Source organism: Heterodontus francisci, unplaced genomic scaffold, assembly GCF_036365525.1.
Source record: "Heterodontus francisci isolate sHetFra1 unplaced genomic scaffold, sHetFra1.hap1 HAP1_SCAFFOLD_606, whole genome shotgun sequence".
Classification (NCBI taxonomy): Eukaryota; Metazoa; Chordata; class Chondrichthyes; order Heterodontiformes; family Heterodontidae; genus Heterodontus; species Heterodontus francisci.
Genome location: NW_027140713.1, coordinates 417,199 through 435,897, shown reverse-complemented (window position 1 = coordinate 435,897; position 18,699 = coordinate 417,199). Strand labels below are relative to the sequence as shown.

General features: G+C 52.5%; 1 protein-coding gene across 2 annotated transcripts in view; it reads left to right on the top strand.

Moving 5' to 3' along the window:
- The first annotated feature begins 4,495 nt into the window (after positions 1–4,495).
- LOC137360542 (E3 ubiquitin-protein ligase ZFP91-like) overlaps positions 4,496–18,699 on the top strand; it is a 57,772-nt gene continuing 43,568 nt past the window's right edge. The window contains exons 1-4 of one of the 2 annotated variants that reach the window (XM_068025945.1): positions 4,496–4,786; positions 11,747–12,538; positions 13,021–13,192; positions 17,349–17,459. In XM_068025945.1, the coding sequence (XP_067882046.1) occupies positions 4,687–4,786; positions 11,747–12,538; positions 13,021–13,192; positions 17,349–17,459 (1,175 nt within the window). In that variant the 5' untranslated portion in view covers positions 4,496–4,686. The remainder of the gene's footprint in view (positions 4,787–11,746; positions 12,539–13,020; positions 13,193–17,348; positions 17,460–18,699) is intronic. The other variant, XM_068025946.1, reaches the window with a different exon arrangement.

Below are 18,699 nucleotides of genomic sequence, written 5' to 3'. Positions count from 1 at the left end.
GTGAAGAGGGGGACAGAGAGAGAGAGGGGACAGAGAGAGAGAGAGGGGTGAAGAGGGGGACAGAGAGAGAGAGGGGTGAAGAGGGGGACAGAGAGAGAGAGGGGTGAAGAGGGGGACAGAGAGAGAGAGGGGGTGAAGAGGGGACAGAGAGAGAGAGAGGGGAGGGTGAAGAGGGGGACAGAGAGAGAGAGAGGGGGTGAAGAGGGGGACAGAGAGAGGGGGGGGTGAAGAGGGGGACAGAGAGAGAGGGGGGGGGTGAAGAGGGGGACAGAGAGAGAGAGGGGGGGTGAAGAGGGGGACAGAGAGAGAGAGGGGGGGTGAAGAGGGGGACAGAGAGAGAGAGGGGGGTGAAGAGGGGGACAGAGAGAGAGAGGGGGGGGTGAAGAGAGGGACAGAGAGAGAGAGAGGGCTGACGAGGGGGTCAGAGAGAGAGAGAGAGGGGTGAAGAGGGGGACAGAGAAAGAGAGAGAGGGGTGAAGAGGGGGACAGAGAAAGAGAGAGGGGTGAAGAGTGGACAGAGCGGGAGGGGTGAAGAGTGGACAGAGCGGGAGGGGTGAAGAGTGGACAGAGCGGGAGGGGTGAAGAGTGGACAGAGCGGGAGGGGTGAAGAGTGGACAGAGCGGGAGGGGTGAAGAGTGGACAGAGCGGGAGGGGTGAAGAGTGGACAGAGCGGGAGGGGTGAAGAGTGGACAGAGCGGGAGGGGTGAAGAGTGGACAGAGCGGGAGGGGTGAAGAGTGGACAGAGAGGGAGGGGTGAAGAGTGGACAGAGAGGGAGGGGTGAAGAGTGGACAGAGAGGGAGGGGTGAAGAGTGGACAGAGAGGGAGGGGTGAAGAGTGGACAGAGAGGGAGGGGTGAAGAGTGGACAGAGAGGGAGGGGTGAAGAGTGGACAGAGAGGGAGGGGTGTAGAGGGGACAGAGAGGGAGGGGTGAAGAGGGGACAGAGAGGGAGGGGTGAAGAGGGGACAGAGAGGGAGGGGTGAAGAGGGGACAGAGAGGGAGGGGTGAAGAGGGGACAGAGAGGGAGGGGTGAAGAGGGGACAGAGAGGGAGGGGTGAAGAGGGGACAGAGAGGGAGGGGTGAAGAGGGGGACAGAGAGGGAGAGGGGGTGAAGAGGGGGACAGAGAGGGAGAGGGGGTGAAGAGGGGGACAGAGAGGGAGAGGGGGTGAAGAGGGGGACAGAGAGGGAGAGGGGGTGAAGAGGGGGACAGAGAGAGAGTGGGGGTGAAGAGGGGGACAGAGAGAGAGTGGGGGTGAAGAGGGGGACAGAGAGAGAGTGGGGGTGAAGAGGGGGACAGAGAGAGAGTGGGGGTGAAGAGGGGGACAGAGAGAGAGTGGGGGTGAAGAGGGGGACAGAGAGAGAGTGGGGGTGAAGAGGGGGACAGAGAGAGAGTGGGGGTGAAGAGGGGGACAGAGAGAGAGTGGGGGTGAAGAGGGGGACAGAGAGAGAGTGGGGGTGAAGAGGGGGACAGAGAGAGAGTGGGGGTGAAGAGGGGGACAGAGAGAGAGTGGGGGTGATGAGGGGGACAGAGAGAGAGTGGGGGTGAAGAGGGGGACAGAGAGAGAGTGGGGGTGAAGAGGGGGACAGAGAGAGAGTGGGGGTGAAGAGGGGGACAGAGAGAGAGTGGGGGTGAAGAGGGGGACAGAGAGAGAGTGGGGGTGATGAGAGGGACAGAGAGAGAGAGGGGGTGATGAGGGGGACAGAGAGAGAGGGGGTGATGAGGGGGACAGAGAGGAGTTTGGGTGATGAGGGGGACAGAGAGAGAGGGGGTGATGAGGGGGACAGAGAGGAGTTTGGGTGATGAGGGGGACAGAGAGAGAGGGGGTGATGAGGGGGACAGAGAGGAGTTTGGGTGATGAGGGGGACAGAGAGAGAGAGGGGGTGAAGAGGGGGACTGAGAGAGAGAGGGGGTGAAGAGGGGACAGAGAGAGAGTGGGGGTGAAGAGGGGGACAGAGAGAGAGTGGGGGTGATGAGGGGGACAGAGAGAGAGTGGGGGTGAAGAGGGGGACAGAGAGAGAGTGGGGGTGAAGAGGGGGACAGAGAGAGAGTGGGGGTGAAGAGGGGGACAGAGAGAGAGTGGGGGTGAAGAGGGGGACAGAGAGAGAGTGGGGGTGATGAGAGGGACAGAGAGAGAGAGGGGGTGATGAGGGGGACAGAGAGAGAGGGGGTGATGAGGGGGACAGAGAGGAGTTTGGGTGATGAGGGGGACAGAGAGAGAGGGGGTGATGAGGGGGACAGAGAGGAGTTTGGGTGATGAGGGGGACAGAGAGAGAGGGGGTGATGAGGGGGACAGAGAGGAGTTTGGGTGATGAGGGGGACAGAGAGAGAGAGGGGGTGAAGAGGGGGACTGAGAGAGAGAGGGGGTGAAGAGGGGACAGAGAGAGAGAGAGGGGTGAAGAGGGGACAGAGAGAGAGAGGGGGTGAAGAGTGGACAGAGAGAGAGAGAGAGGGGGGGGACAGAGGGCGTGGGGGGCGGGTGGGGAGGCGGGCAGGGGGGGAGAGGGAGTGGGGGGGCGGGCACGGGTGGGAGAGAGAGAGGGAGGGAGGGAGTGGAGGAACGGACAGAGGAAGAGGGAGGCAGAGAGAGAGAAAGGGGGAGGGTTGGGACAGACAGAGAGAGAGGGTGGTAGGGGTGGACCCAGAGTGAGGAGGGGAGGACAGAAAGAAAGGGCGGGATGGGGGACAGAGCAAGAATGACACTGAGAGGGGGGAATCACAGAGACAAGAGAGATCAAGATTGTGCTGTCAGCAGATGGACGTCTATCCAGAATACTCCGCATCTGTGCAAGATGTTTGCAGGCAAACATTGCCTCCTTGTGCAAGCAAAAAATGCCAGATGTCTCAATAAATCAGTGTCCAACATAGTGGTGTGAAATTAGTGCAATAAATTAATCTTATTTAAAGCTTCTTCACAAAAATGCACATTTGTTGTTTTGATAAATAGTATGAGACATTTTTAATGCTTTTGTCTTTCCAAAATTGTCTCTCTGGCCCACTATGTAAGACAAAAATGGGAATGTGGCTCCCCACACAAAAAAATTGTACAACCCTGGTGTAGAGGGAGCTTTACTCTGTATCTGACCCCATGCTGTACCTGCCCTGGCAGTGTTTGATGGGGACAGTGTAGAGGGAGCTTTACTCTATGTAACGCCGTACTGTACCTGTCCTGGGAGTATTTGATGGGATAATGCAGAGGGCAGTGTCGGGAGTATCATGGATAGCACGTATAGAGAGGTGGTCACACCGCAGGCTCAGACTCCACAGGCAGGAGGGGAATGGGTGACCACCAGGCAGAGCAAGAGGACTAGGCAGGCAGTTCAGGAATCTCCTGTGGCGATTCCCCTGCAAAACAGATATACTGCTTTGGATACTGTTGGGGAGAATGGCCTCTCGGGAAAGCAGCAACAGCCCAATTCATTGCACCACGGTTGGCTCTGCTGTACAGGGGAGGAGTAAAAAGTGTGGGAATGCAATAGTTATAGGGGATTCAATTGTAAGGGGAATAGATAGGCGTTTCTGTGGCCGCAAAAGAGACTCCAGGATGGTATTTTGCCTCCCTGGTGCTCGGGTCAAGGATGTCTCAGAGCGGTTACAGGACATTCTGAAGGGGGAGGGTGAACAGCCAGTGATCGGGTACACATTGGTACCAATGACAGGTTAAAAAAAAGGATGAGGTCCAAAAGCAGAACATAGGGAGCTAGGAAGTAAGTTGAAAAGTAGGTGCTCAAAGATAGTGATCTCAGGATTACTAGCAGTGCCACGTGCTAGTCAGAGTAGAAATAGCAGGATATATTGGATGAATACGTGACAGAAGAGATGGCGTGAGGGGTGGGTTTTAGATCCCTGGGACAATGGAACCAGTTCTTGAGGGAGGTGGGTATTTGCTAGAGTGGTTGGGGAAGGTTTAAACTAAAATGGCAGGGGGGTGGGAACCTTTGCAAGGAGTCAGAGGAGGGGGGATCAAAGACAAGAACAAAAGACAGTCAGGGGAATAAGAAAAGTGATAGGCAGAGAAATCAAGGGCCAGAATCAAACAAGGCCACAGTGAAAAATAGTGGGAAGGGGACAAGTAATGTTAAAAAGACTAACCTTAAGGCTTTATGCCTTAATGCGCGGAGCATTCGCAATAAACTGGATGAATTAATCGTGCAGATAGATGTAAACAGGTATGATATAGTCGGGATTACGGAGACATGGCTGCAAGGTGACCAGGGATGGGAAATGAACATCCAGGGGTATTCAGTATTTAGGAAGGATAGACAAAAAGCAAAAGGCGGTGGAGTTGCATTGCTGGTTAGAGAGGAAATTAACGCAATAGTGAGGCAAGATATTAGCTCTGACGATGTGGAATCTGTATGTGTAGAGCTGAGAAACACTAAGGGGCAAACAACGTTAGTAGGGGTTGTGTACAGACTCCCAAACTGTAGTGGTAAAGTTGGAAATGGCATTGAACAGGAAATTAGAGACGCATGCGATAAAGGAACATCTGTAATTATGAGTAACTTTAATCTGCATATAGATTGGGCAAAGCAAATTAGTCACAATGCCATCGAGGAGGAATTTTTGGAGTGTGTACGGGATGGTTTTCTGGACCAATATGTTGAGGAACCAACTGGAGAACAGGCCATCCTAGACTGGGGATTGTGTAATGAGAGGACAATCTAGTGGTGCGAGACCCCTTGGGGATGAGCGACCATAATGTGATAGAATTCTTCATCAAGATGGAGAGTGACGTGGTTGATTCCGAGACTAGATTCCTGAATCTTCGTAAAGGAAACTACGAAGGTATGAGGTGCGAGTTGGCTATGACGGATTGGGAAGCATTACTTAAAGGGATGACGGTGGATAGGCAATGGCAAACATTTAAAAAGCGCATGAATGAACTGCAGCAATTGTTTAACCCTGTCTTGCGCAAAAGTAAAATGGGAAAGGGAGCCAAACCATGGCTTACAAGGAAAATTAGAGATGGCATTAGATCAAAGGAAGAGGCATACAAGTTTGCCAGAAAATAAAACACATCTGAGGATTGGGAGCAGTTTAGAATTCAGCAAAGGAGAACCAAGGGATTGATTAAGAAGGGGAAAGTAGAGTACGAGAGCAAGCTTGCGGGGAACATAAAAACTGACCAAAAGTTTCTGTAGGTATGTGAAGAGAAAAAGATTGGTGAAGACAAATGTAGGTCCCTTACAGTCAGAAAAAGGGGCATTTATTATGGGGAACAGAGGAATGGCTGACCAACTAAATGCATACTTTGGTTCTGTCTTCACAAAGGAGGACATACATACCAGAAATGTTGGGGAACACAAGGCTCAGTGAGAGTACTGAAGGAAATCAGTATTAGTAGAGAAATGGTGTTGGGGAAATTGATGGGATTGAAGGCCGATAAATCCCCAGGGCCTGATGGTATGCATCCCAAAGTACTTGAGGAAGTGGCCCTAGAAATGCATTGGTGGTCATCTTCCAAGATTCTATAAACTCTGGAACAGTTCCTACAGATTGGAGGGTCGCTAATGAAACCCCACTATTTAAAAAGGGAGGTAGAGAGAAAGCAAGGAATTATAGACCAGTCAGCCTGACGTCAGTAGTGGGGAAAATTCTAGAGTCCATTATCAAAGATTTTATAGCAGAGCACTTGGAGAACACTGGTAGAATCGGGCAGAGTCAGCATGGATTTATGAAAGGGAAATCATGCTTGACAAATCTACTAGAATTCTTCGATAATGTAACTAGTAGAGTTGATGAGGGGGAGCCAGTGGATGTGGTTTATGCGGACTTTCAGAAGGTTTTCGACAAAGTCCCACATAAGAGATTAGCGTGTAAAATTAAAGCATATGGGATTGGGGGTAGTGTATTGAGATGGATAGAAAATTAGTTGACAGACAGGGGACCCCAGCTATTCACAATATACATTAATGATTTAAATGAGGGAACTAAATGTAATATCTCCAAATTTGCAGATGACACAAAACTGGGTGGGAGGGTGATTTGTGAGGAGGATGCAGAGAGGCTTCAGGGTGATTTGGACAAGTTGAGTGAGTGGGCTAATGTATGGCAGATGCAGTATAATGTGGATAAATGTGAGGTTATCCACTTTGGTAACAAAAACAAGAAGGCAGATTATTATCTGAACAGCTTTAAACTGAGAGAGGGGAATATGCAGTGAGACCTGGGTGTTCTCGTACACCAGACGCCGAAGGTAAGCATGCAGGTGCAACAGGCAGTATAAAAGGCAAATGGTATGTTGGTCTTCATAGCGAGAGGATTCGAGTACAGGAGCAGGGATGTCTTGCAATTATACAGGGCCTTGGTGAGGCCACACCTGGAATATTGTGTGCAGTTTTGGTCTCCTTATCTGAGGAAGGATGTTCTTGCTATAGAGTGAGTGGTGCGAAGGTTTACCAGACTGATTCCTGGGATGGTGGGACTGACGTATGAGGAGAGATTGAGTCGGTGAGGAATATATTCGCTGGAGTTCAGAAGAGTGAGGGGGGAATCTCATAGAAGCCATTAAAATTCAAACAGGACTTGACAGGGTAGATGCAGGAAGGATGTTCCCAATGTTGGGGGAGTCCAGAACCAGGAGTTCATAGTCTCAGGATATGGGGTAAACCTTTCAGGACTGAGATGAGGAGCAATTTCTTCACCCAGAGAGTGGTGAGCCTGTGGAATTCGCTACCACAGAAAGCAGTTGAGGCCAACACATTGTATGTTTTCAAGAAGGAGTTAGATATAGCTCTTGGATCAAAGGGTGTGGGGCGAAAGTAGGAACAGGTTACTGAGTTGGATGATCGGTATTGATCATAATGAATGGCGGAGAGGCTCGAAGGGCTGAATGGCCTACTTGTGCTCCTATTTTTTTTCTATGTGTTTAACCCCATACTGTACCTGTCCTGGGAGTGTTTGATGGGGATAGTGTAGAGGGAGCTTTACTCTGTATCTAACCCCGCTCTTTTTTTTCTTTTGATGGGGACAATGTAGAGGGAGCTTTACTCTGTAGCTAACCCCGTGCTATACCTGTCCTGGGAGTGTTTGATGGGGACAATGTAGAGGGAGCTTTACTCTGTAGCTAACCCCGTGCTATACCTGTCCTGAGAGTGTTTGATGGGGACAGTGTAGAGGGAGCTTTACTCTGTCTCTAACCCCATTTTTTAAATATATACATATTTACATTTTTTAAATAACTTTATTAACACCAGATAAATAATTAAAAAAAACTCAAATTAAAATTGCCATTCTCGGCGTCAATGATGCACTCCAGTCCCTGCGGTGCCCACCGGTCGCGGAAGGCCTCAAGCGTACCGGCGGACACCGCATGCTCCTTCTCCAAGGACACCCGGGCGCAAATGTAACCACGGAAGAGGGGCAGGCAATCGGGGAGGACAGACCCCCTGACGGCCCGCAGCCTGGACCTGTGAATTGCCACCTTGGCCAGGCCCAGGAGCAGACCGACGAGGAGATCCCCCTCCCGGCCCACGCCCCTCCGCACCGGGTGCCCAAAGATCAGGAGCGTGGGACTGAAGTGCAGCCAGAATTTGCCGGCGGAGTGAACTCCGCCCACACCAGGCGGTGGTCCGAGCGTGTCACCAGCCGCATGGAGGCCGCCAAGATGCGGGACACGTACGCCTGCGAAAAGTAGAGGCGGTCGATTCGCGACCCTGCTCCTCCAGACTTCCACGTGAAGGCGTTGGAGTCGGGATGGAGATTCCGCCAGACGTCCACCAAGTTAAGGGAGCAGTTAAAATCCCCCCCGAGGATGATGCACTCGCTGCTATTGATGGAGCTCAAGAGAGTGGACACATCTTCAAAGAAGCGCGCTTGCAACGCGCCGGGCCTGGGTGCGTACACGTTCACAAAGTGGAGCGGCATGCTACCCAGGCAAACGGCGAGGTGGAGCAAGCGGCCTGGCACTAGCTCCTTGACCCTGAAGATCTCTGGCTGAAAAGTCGGGCCCAACAAGATAGCCACCCAACTAGAAATAGGGGTGAGGTGACTCATGTAGACCCCACCCTGCCACTCCAGGAGCGAGGTGACTTCGTCTCCCGGAACAGTGTGAGTTTCCTGCAGAAAGCTCACCGCGTATCTCCCTTCCCTGAGGACTGAGAGATTGTGAAATCTGCGGTGAGACCCCCTGCTGCCGTTGATGTTGAGGCTGGCTATGGTGATCTTCATGTCAAAGGTACTTAAAACCCATCACCAACAGCTCACTGTGAGGAGGGAGTGGAAGTGCACCTGGCCTTCCACTCCCCCAGCAACCCATTGAGGAACACATTAAAACGGCGCCTCTCAACAATTTTCTTGCCCGCGCGCTTGCCCGCTTTCTTCAGGGCGGCACGGACGGACTGTATGATCAGCGCCAGATTCGACCAACGGCCGAGGACCAGCTGAACTTTATCGCGGCAACCCCTGCAAGCCGCGAGGAAATCCCGGAGTTCTGCCGTGGGGATAAGGGGAGATTCAGTGGGAGGCACGAGGGACTCCACCACCTCACTGGCGATGGAATCAAGGTCATCCTCCGTGCCCCACACCGAATCCCCATCCTCCTCCGGGTCGTCACCGCCAGCAGCCGACACATCCACCACACTCTGTGGGGCGGACGTCCCGGCCGCGCCAGCTGGTCCTGCCTTCGTCACGATCCCACCCCCAGGATCAATGGCGGAGGAGTCCTCTCTGGGTTCTACTGTGAAACTGGAGCCTGTGGGCGCCAGCAGTTCAGGACCCCCCCTCCACCTCCGTCCCCAGGCCAATGAGTGGTCCAGGGGAGACAGAATTTCCTGACTCCGGAAATCCAGCCAGAGCCGAGACCGGAGGCGAAGGGAGGAGGCCATCTCCCGCTCCGCCAGCACCACAGGCGCAGCAGTTGGGGCAGCATTCTCAGTTATAACCGGGTCAGGTGTCTCCTGGTTGGTGGTGGACTCCGGCTGGGTGGGCCGACCCTCTGGGGCCTCGCCCTCCCCTTCACTCAGGGCACCTGACCCAGTGGCAGAATGGGCGGCGTCCCCAGGGTCCCCCACCGCAAGCAGGTCCCCACTTACTCCTTCAGGAGGGGCCTCATGTACCGGGGGCTTCCCCTCCCCTCCATCCTCAGGAATAGGGTGCTCCTGCCCGGACTTTGTAGCCTTGGTGGTGGCGGTAGGGGAAACCTGGGGACCCGAAACAGGAGACAGCTCCCCTCCAACAGATGGACCCTGCGCCTCAGGCCCCTCGTTACCTCTGTGGAGGGGTGCCTTCTCCTCTTTTTCCCACTAGGGCGCAAAGGCTCAGAGACCTCCATGTCATCAGAGGCCTCTGCACCCTCCTCCTTTTTAGTCACCCTGGGCCTGAGCCCAGCCCTGGGACAGGTGGATTCCGTGTGAACGGACTTTGGGCTGAGCTCAGGCTCTGTTTGTTTCAGTGTGTCCAGGGGACGCGCCTCTTGATGTTTCTTTTGCCTCCACGTCTTCGTTCCACTCGGACGGGCACTTCCCTCCCCGCTGGAGGCCGTGAAAACCACAGCCTCCGGAACCGACTGAGCGGTGTCTGTTGGATGTGTGGGGGGAGTGGGAGGACCCTGGGCCGCTGAGGTGGAGCTGGCGGCCGGGAGGTTGGGGCAGTTCTTACGAACATGGCCCATCTGCTTGCAGACATGGCACCGCGCCCCGTCCGAGGTCCAAAAGACGCGGTAGGCCGTCCCCTGGAACTCCACATTAAATTGGCCTTCTGAGTCCTCCTCCCGCGCCAGCTGCATAAATAACTGTTGGAGGCTGTGTTCCCGAAGACCAAGCCAGACTGGGGTGATCCCTGACCTCACCTGCCCCAGATGGTGCAGGTGGGGGAGGAGGAGCTCAGTGGGAATGAAGGGTGGGATGTTGGATAACATTATCCGCTGCGCAGTGGTCCCCAGAGGATCCACTGGCAGGAAGGTCCCCCCCACAGTGAGCCCCTTACTCAGGGCCAGGGATACCGCCCGCTCGGTCTTTAGAAAAAACACTGCCTTCCCATACATCTTTGAGGCCGCAACAATGGCCGAGGGGCCGACAATCTCGGCCATTGCCTTCATGCAGGCCTCAATGGACATGTTGGGGTGGGGATAGCTCTTCACCCCATGGCTGGATATTTTTAATTTAAAGGGTGACGGGGCCATGTGGGCAGCCACAGAGGCTGCAGCTGCGTAGGTTGTAGAGGGCCCCGCCACCTGTGATGAAGGGCTTGCCATGGGTCTAAGAGCTAACCCACCCCAAATTGTAGGCTTGAAAATAATTTTAAGATGCACAAAACAAACAAACAAACAACAGGTTAGGGGTGCAGCTGAGGGACTAGAGGAGAGGGAAAGACAGGCTGCAAGGGATGACTTTCTTTTCCTTTCTGGAGGTGGTGCACACAGCACACTTGAAACAGTCTCTGCCAGCACACTTGGTCTTACGGTCTTCTGGTTGGGGGAGGCGTCTTCACCTGGGTCAGCTGAAGCTGCCCAGGCACTATCTATCCCCTTCTGTATATTAGCCAGGCAACTTCAGCTGACTCAGGCTGGGCAATTGGGGTGGGGAGGGAGCTTCCCTGCAACTTTAGTGCAACTGCACAGCTCCCTGCAGAATTATATAGCTCCCACCCCTTGTTCTTCTGGCCTCTTCCACCTCCCACAACAGTCCAAATGAAATAAGAGTCTGGTGCTCAACACCCACCTCAAAGTACAGGCTTATTCCAAAAGTCTTTCCTCCTCTGCAGCAAATGTTGTTCAAAGTTTTTGCAGTTTCTCCTCAGTTCTCCCTCTCCAGCAACTGACTGCAGCACTGTCAGCTGCACCTCGTTGATGCACTTTGGAGTCCCAATTAGGAAGCAGCCAACCCCTGTACTGTACCTGTCCTGGGAGTGTTTGATGAGACAGTGGAGAGGGAGCTTTACTCTCTATCTAACCCTGTACTGTACCTGTCCTGGGAGTGTTTGATGAGACAGTGGAGAGGGAGCTTTACTCTCAATCTAACCCCGTACTGTACCTGTCCTGGGAGTGTTTGATGAGACAGTGTAGAGGGAGCTTTACTCTCTATCTAACCCCGTACTGTACCTGTCCTGGGAGTGTTTGATGGGGGACAGTGTAGAGGGAGCTTTACTCTGTATCTAACCCCTGTACTGTACCTGTCCTGGGAGCGTTTAATGAGACAGTGCAGAGGGAGCTTTACTCTGTATCTAACCCCGTACTGTACATGTCCTGGGAGTGTTTGATGGGGACAGTGTAGAGGGAGCTTTACTCTGTAACTGACCTCCGTGCTGTACCTGTCCTGGGAGTGTTTGATGAGACAGTGGAGAGGGAGCTTTACTCTCTATCTAACCCTGTACTGTACCTGTCCTGGGAGTGTTTGATGAGACAGTGGAGAGGGAGCTTTACTCTCAATCTAACCCCGTACTGTACCTGTCCTGGGAGTGTTTGATGAGACAGTGTAGAGGGAGCTTTACTCTCTATCTAACCCCGTACTGTACCTGTCCTGGGAGTGTTTGATGGGGGACAGTGTAGAGGGAGCTTTACTCTGTATCTAACCCCTGTACTGTACCTGTCCTGGGAGTGTTTGATGGGGACAGTGTAGAGGGAGCTTTACTCTGTAACTGACCTCCGTGCTGTACCTGTCCTGGGAGTGTTTGATGGGGACAGTGTAGAGGGAGCTTTACTCTGTAACTAACCTCCGTACTGTACCTGTCCTGGGAGTGTTTGATGGGGACAGTGTAGAGGGAGTTTTACTCTTTCTTTAACTTAATCTGTTGTTCTGTCTTGCCCAGGGAAGGTTTGTTCGGCTGAAAACATTGACCATCTGCACACCTCCTGCGATGCCTTGCGTCAGCTGATGGTCTGGTCACATGACCACAGCAGGGACTGTGGCTTCATCCCGAACCTAAAGTCCATCGTGTCTGGGCGTGTTGATGACTCAGTGACTGTGGTGTGGACCTGTGCCGGAGGCCACTCCTACTCCTGGGAGATGCTGGCATCCAGGAAGGGAGCGGAGGAGTGCAGTGGAGAGCCGCGACAGGCCCGGGCTCCTGCTCTCAACACTGGCCGACTCAGGAGGCGGGTCCTCAGCACCCTGCCGGCCAATGGCAAGCGGGTCAGGCTGGGGTCAGAGAAAACGACAAAGGAGGGTTCTCAGGAAGTGTCCAGTGATGAGCAGGTGAAAGAGAAAGACTCCAGCATCACGACAGAGACAGGCGCAGGAGGGGCAAGTTGCCAGTCGAAGGTGGATGGAGAACCTGTGTGCAGCATTAATGCGGTATTACCTGAGGACAAGAGCAAGGGCCGGGAGGAGGCTCCCAGGCCAAAATCCCCGGGGCAGGCCGTCCAGGCTGAGGCAAAGGCAGGCCACAATCCCGGCGTTGAGCAGTGCACCCCTGTCAACGAGGAGGTCCCTCCCCAACAGGCTGTTACGCCGGGCAGACCCCGCAGAAACCGCAGGAAGCCAGGCCGTGCGCCAGCGGAACTGGACAACGCCGACCTTCTCCAGCTGGTGTGCGAGTCAGACAGTGAGGAGCAGCCGAAGAAAACAGCATGGACCAGGGAGGAGAAACAGCAGCAGGAAGGTGAGGTTAGAATCAGTAGGGACTGGCTGTGTCGGGGTGAGTGTGTGTCTGTGTTGCTGGAGGGGGAGGCGGTTGGGGGGTGGGGGAGGGATTTGGTGGGCTGAGGCAGTGTGTGAGGGGAGGGGGCCAGACACAGTGAGTGCTGCGTGTGTTGTGGGTGTGGGGGGCACACGTGTGCGCACCTGGGGTGGGGGGGGGGGGGGGGGTTGTGCGGTGGGGGCTTTGTCTGTGGGCACGGGGGAGGGGTGTGGGTGGGTGGGAAGTGGGTGCTGCGTGTGAGCGGCAAGCAGGAGGGTGTGGGCGGGAGGGGCTGTGTGGGTAGGGGGGGATGTGTTTGACAGCCCGTGTGTGCTGTTGGCCTGTTGCATTCATTTAGGATGATGTGGGGGATGCTCAGTGTCGTATCAGGCACGGGCACTGTTTTGTTTTGGCGATACGGGGCAGTTCTTTGATTGTCTGCAACTGCTGTCTGTCTGTTGCAGTGTCCCAGGAGTCAGAGGTACAAGATGCAGTTTCCCAGGAGTCAGAGGTACATGATGCAGTGTCCCAGGAGTCAGAGGTACAGGTTGCAGGTTCCCAGGAGTCAGAGGTACAAGATGCAGGCTCCCAGGAGTCAGCGGTGCAATTTGCAGAGACTGAGCTGTTGTTGACTAGGTGAGATCTCGCGATCTTCCCTTGTTACTTCCAGGTGCATTGTTTCTGGGGTAGTGTTCATCTCTATGTGAGGTTAGGTACAGAGCAAATAGCCCTCCCTGCTTCCATGCCGGGCCTGCCCCCTCCTTTATGTGATGTTTTTGTGATCTCGCTCTCTTTGGTCTATCGAGAGAGCTGCCTTCAAAGGTAAAAACCTCACATTAGCCTACTAGGAAATGCACGGCCCACTGCGTTTTGACCGCGCGGTGGCCCCCTCTGCGTTTTGACCGCGCGGTGGCCCCCTCTGCGTTTTGACCGCGCGGTGGCCCCCTCTGCGTTTTGACCGCGCGGTGGCCCCCTCTGCGTTTTGACCGCGCGGTGGCCCCCTCTGCGTTTTGACCGCGCGGTGGCCCCCTCTGCGTTTTGACCGCGCGGTGGCCCCCTCTGCGTTTTGACCGCGCGGTGGCCCCCTCTGCGTTTTGACCGCGCGGTGTCCCCCCTCTCCGTTTTGACCGCACAGTGGCCCAAGATGTGGCTACTTCATGCCCTTTGTTTCAGAAGTACACTCAATTTTGGAATGTCGCTTGATGTTTTCAGGTTGGATGTAATTGACACCTCCCAGCCTGGAATGTATCCTTTTGTCCTTAACAGGCAGTGAGACAATTTGAATATCAAAGTGTCTCCGGAGAACACAGAGCATGTGCAGAGTGATCGCTGATGTCATCAGTGTGTCTGAACATTTGCCAGCTTGCCAGTATGAATCTGCACATGTGCGTGCCAACATCCCCATGTTGGTTCAGACTGTGGTGTTCCCCAAGGTTCAGTGTGAGGACCACTGCCTTTTTTTTTTGATTCATTGTGATATAGAGTAAAACTTCAAAATTTGGCATTGATACCAAACTTGGAGGTGTGGCAGACAGTGAGGATGATGCCAATCATTTGCAACAGGACATAGATAGGGTTGCATAACCATCAGACAAGTGGCAAATAGAATTTAGTACAGAGAAGTATGAGGTGATGCATTTTGGCAGAACGGATAGGGCGAGGCAATATATACTCAATGGCAATTAAAGGGAGATTTGACAGGTGAACAAGAAAGGCTGTTTGCATTAGCTGATGGTACAAGGACCCGAGGACACAGATTCAAGGTTTTGGGCAAGAGCTGCAGGGGGAATGTTCGGAAGATCGTTTATTACACAGCGAGTGGTAATGACCTGGAAATTGCTGAATACGAGGGTGGTGGAAGCAGAGGTGAAGAATGATTTCAAAAGGAAGTTGGTTAGGCAGTTGGGCGGCACAGTGGTGCAGTGGTTAGCACCACAGCCTCACAGCTCCAGCGATCCAGGTTAAATTCTGGGTATTGCCTCTGTGGAGTTTGCAAGTTTTCCCTGTGTCTGCGTGGGTTTCCTCCGGGTGCTCCGGTTTCCTCCCACATGCCAAAGACTTGCAGGCTGATAGGTAAATTGGCCATTATAAATTGCCCCTAGTATAGGTAGGTGGTAGGGAAATATAGGGACAGGTGGGGATGTGGTAGGAATATGGGATTAGTGTAGGATTAGTATAAATGGGTGGTTGATGGTCGGCACAGACTTGGTGGGCTGAAGGGCCTGTTTCAGTGCTGTATCTGTAAACTAAACTAAACTTAAGAGAAATAAACTTGCAGGGCTGTGGGGATAGAGCAGGGGAATGCAACTTATTGGATTGCTCGACAGAGAGCTGGCATGGATTCGATGGCACAGTGGCCTCCTCCTGTGCTATTGTGACTCTATGACCATCCAAGACAAAGCAGCCCACTTGGTTGACAGCCCACCCACCACCTTAAGCATTCACTCCCTCCACCACTGGCGCACTGTAGCAGCAGTGTGTACCATCTGCAAGATGCACTGTGGCAACTCGCCACGGCTCCTTGGGCATCTTCCAAGCCCGCGATCGCTACCACCCAGAAGCACGAGGATAGGCGCAAGGGAGCACCACCACCTGCAAGTTTCCCTTCGTCACGCAGCAGTTTGCCATTCCCTCACTGTGGTCGGGTCAAATCCTGGAACTCCCTCCCTAACAGCACCGTGGGTGTGTTTAGACCAGCAGTTCTAGAAGGCCATTCATCACCCCCTTCTCGAGCACAATTAGGCATGGGCAACAAATGCTGGCCTTGCCAGTGACATGCATGTCCTGTGAATGAATTGGGGGAAAAAAGTAAGAGGCAGCGTGTATTGGCAAAGGGTAAATCATGTCCAAGCAACATGGTTGAATTTTTCGAGGAGATAATCATAGATAAAGTGGTACTTATGGATATTATTTATAAGGACTTCCAGAAGGCATTTGACTGTTCCAGATTTTTTTTTAAATTCATAGGATGCGAGTTTCTCTGGCTAGGCCAACATTTATTGACCATTCCTAATTGCCCTTGAGAACATTTAAATAGGAAGTAGGCCATTCAACTAGATCAGGGCTGATCTTCTACCTGAACACCATTTTTCTGCAATATCCCCATAGGTGAGCCACCTTCTTGACAACTGAGTAGCTAGCTGGACTATTTCAGAGAGCAGTGAAGAGTCAACCACATTAGTGTGGAGTCGCCTATCGGGTAAGGAAATCACATTTCCTTCCCTCAAAGACATAAGTGGAGCAGATGGGGTTTTTCTGGTGATCTGGTAATTGCACAGTCACCCTGACTGGGACTAGCTTTTTTTAATTCCGTATTTATTTAGTTATTTGAATTTAGTTCTCCCAGCTGTGAGGTGGTTTTTGAACTCGTGTCTCTGCATCATTAGTCCAAGCTTACTAGTTTTGCAACATAACTATTAAAAACCCGAAACGCTGGAAATACTTAGCAGGTCTGGCAGCATCTGTCGAGAGAAACAGAGTTAACGTTTCTGCTCTGTGACCTTTCAATGTGAACTCTGTTTTGTCTCCACAGATGCTGCCAGACCCGCTATTTCCAGCATTTTCTGTTTTTAATTCAGATTTCCAGCAACCGCAGTATTTTCCTCTTGTATTAGAACGTAACCACTTATGCTACTGTTCCCGGTAAGAGATTGTTCACAAAAATGAGAGTTCGTGGAATCCGATTGGATAGGGAATTATTTCACAAGTAGGAGACAAAGAAGGGATAATGGATAGGTACTCAAATTAGCAGGATGTGGTGCATGGTGCCCTTCTCCCCCACGCCAAGGGATGTGTACAGGGTCTGAACTTGTCACTGTGACAAATGACGTGGATGAAGGAATAGTGAGCCATAGAACTAAGTTCTCCAACAACATCAAGTTGGGTGGCACAGAAAACTGTAAATGGGAGAAGAAAGTTGCAAAGGGACAGTGATGGATTAATGTTCACCTCCATTCCCTGCCTCTGCTCATCTGTTGCTGAAAACCTCATCCGTGCCTTTGTTACCTCTAGACTCGGATATTCCACTGCTCTCCTCGCCGGACTGTCAGCTTCCACCCTACGCAAACTTAAACTGATCCAAAATTCTGCTCTCTGTACCCTCACTGCACCAAGTCGCTTTCACCCATCACCCCATGCTCACTGATGTTCATTGACTCTCATTCTTGTTTTCAAACCCCTCCATGGTCTCGCACCTCCTCCTCTCTGTCAGCCTCCTCCTCCTCTCTGTCAGCCTCCTCCTCCTCTCTGTCAGACTCCTCCTCCTCTCTGTCAGACTCCTCCTCCTCCTCTGTCAGACTCCTCCTCCTCCTCTCTGTCAGACTCCTCCTCCTCCTCTCTGTCAGACTCCTCCTCCTCCTCTCTGTCAGACTCCTCCTCCTCCTCTCTGTCAGACTCCTCCTCCTCCTCTCTGTCAGACTCCTCCTCCTCCTCTCTGTCAGACTCCTCCTCCTCCTCTCTGTCAGACTCCTCCTCCTCCTCTCTGTCAGACTCCTCCTCCTCCTCTCTGTCAGACTCCTCGTCTCCTTATGTGGCTCAGTGTCAAATTTTATTTGATAATTGCTCCTGTTTATCCTTGGGGTAAAGCGCCTAAAGAAAGGCAGTTTATTTTGTTGTAAGTGAGTGGAAAAACTGGGGAAATGTGACGTGACCCACTTTGGACCTAGGGAAGGTGGGTCAGGGTATTTTCTAGTGAGGGAACGGGAATGAGCAGTGACGCTGATCGAATCTCTTAACACGCTCACGATCATTGAATCGCACGATCAGTGACTCACTCACTTCCTCTTCCTCTCAGTGATGACGAATATGAGGAGGATGAGGAGCAGTTAACTGAAGTGGACTCTGATGATGAGTATCAATTCTTCGATGATCCCAAGGACGAAAACTACATCCCCTCATCGGAAAGGTAGGTACCAGAGCGCTGCCCATGAATATGGATTGGACATTGCAGAATGTTCTATGTCCATCTGGACTGCGCATTCCAGAACATTCCCCGTCGATCAGAGCTGTTTGTTCCTGAACCTCCCCATCTATCAGAGCTGTTTGTTCCTGAACCTCCCCGTCTATCAGAACTGTTTGTTCCTGATCCTCCCCGTCTATCAGAACTGTTTGTTCCTGAACCTCCCCGTCTATCAGAACTGTTTGTTCCTGAACCTCCCCGTCTAACAGAACTGTTTGTCCCTTAACCTCCCCGTCTATCAGAACTGTTTGTCCCTGCACCCAACGTCTATCAGAACTGTTTGTCCCTGAAACTCCCCATCTATCAGAACTGTTTGTTCCTGAACCTCCCCGTCTATCAGAACTGTTTGTTCCTGATCCTCCCCGTCTATCAGAACTGTTTGTTCCTGAACCTCCCCGTCTATCAGAACTGTTTGTTCCTGAACCTCCCCGTCTATCAGAACTGTTTGTTCCTGAACCTCCCCGTCTATCAGAACTGTTTGTTCCTGAACCTCCCCGTCTATCAGAACTGTTTGTCCCTGAACCTCCCCGTCTATCAGAACTGTTTGTCCCTGCACCCAACGTCTATCAGAACTGTTTGTCCCTGAACCACCCCGTCTATCAGAACTGTTTGTTCCTGAACCTCCCCGTCTATCAGAACTGTTTGTTCCTGAACCTCCCCGTCTATCAGAACTGTTTGTTCCTGAACCTCCCCGTCTATCAGAACTGTTTGTTCCTGAACCTCCCCGTCTATCAGAACTGTTTGTTCCTGATCCTCCCCGTCTATCAGAACTGTTTGTTCCTGAACCTCCCCGTCTATCAGAACTGTTTGTTCCTGAACCTCCCCGTCTATCAGAACTGTTTGTTCCTGAACCTCCCCGTCTATCAGAACTGTTTGTTCCTGAACCTCCCCGTCTATCAGAACTGTTTGTCCCTGAACCTCCCCGTCTATCAGAACTGTTTGTCCCTGCACCCAACGTCTATCAGAACTGTTTGTCCCTGAACCACCCCGTCTATCAGAACTGTTTGTTCCTGAACCTCCCCGTCTATCAGAACTGTTTGTTCCTGAACCTCCCCGTCTATCAGAACTGTTTGTTCCTGAACCTCCCCGTCTATCAGAACTGTTTGTTCCTGAACCTCCCCGTCTATCAGAACTGTTTGTCCCTGAACCTCCCCGTCTATCAGAACTGTTTGTCCCTGCACCCAAC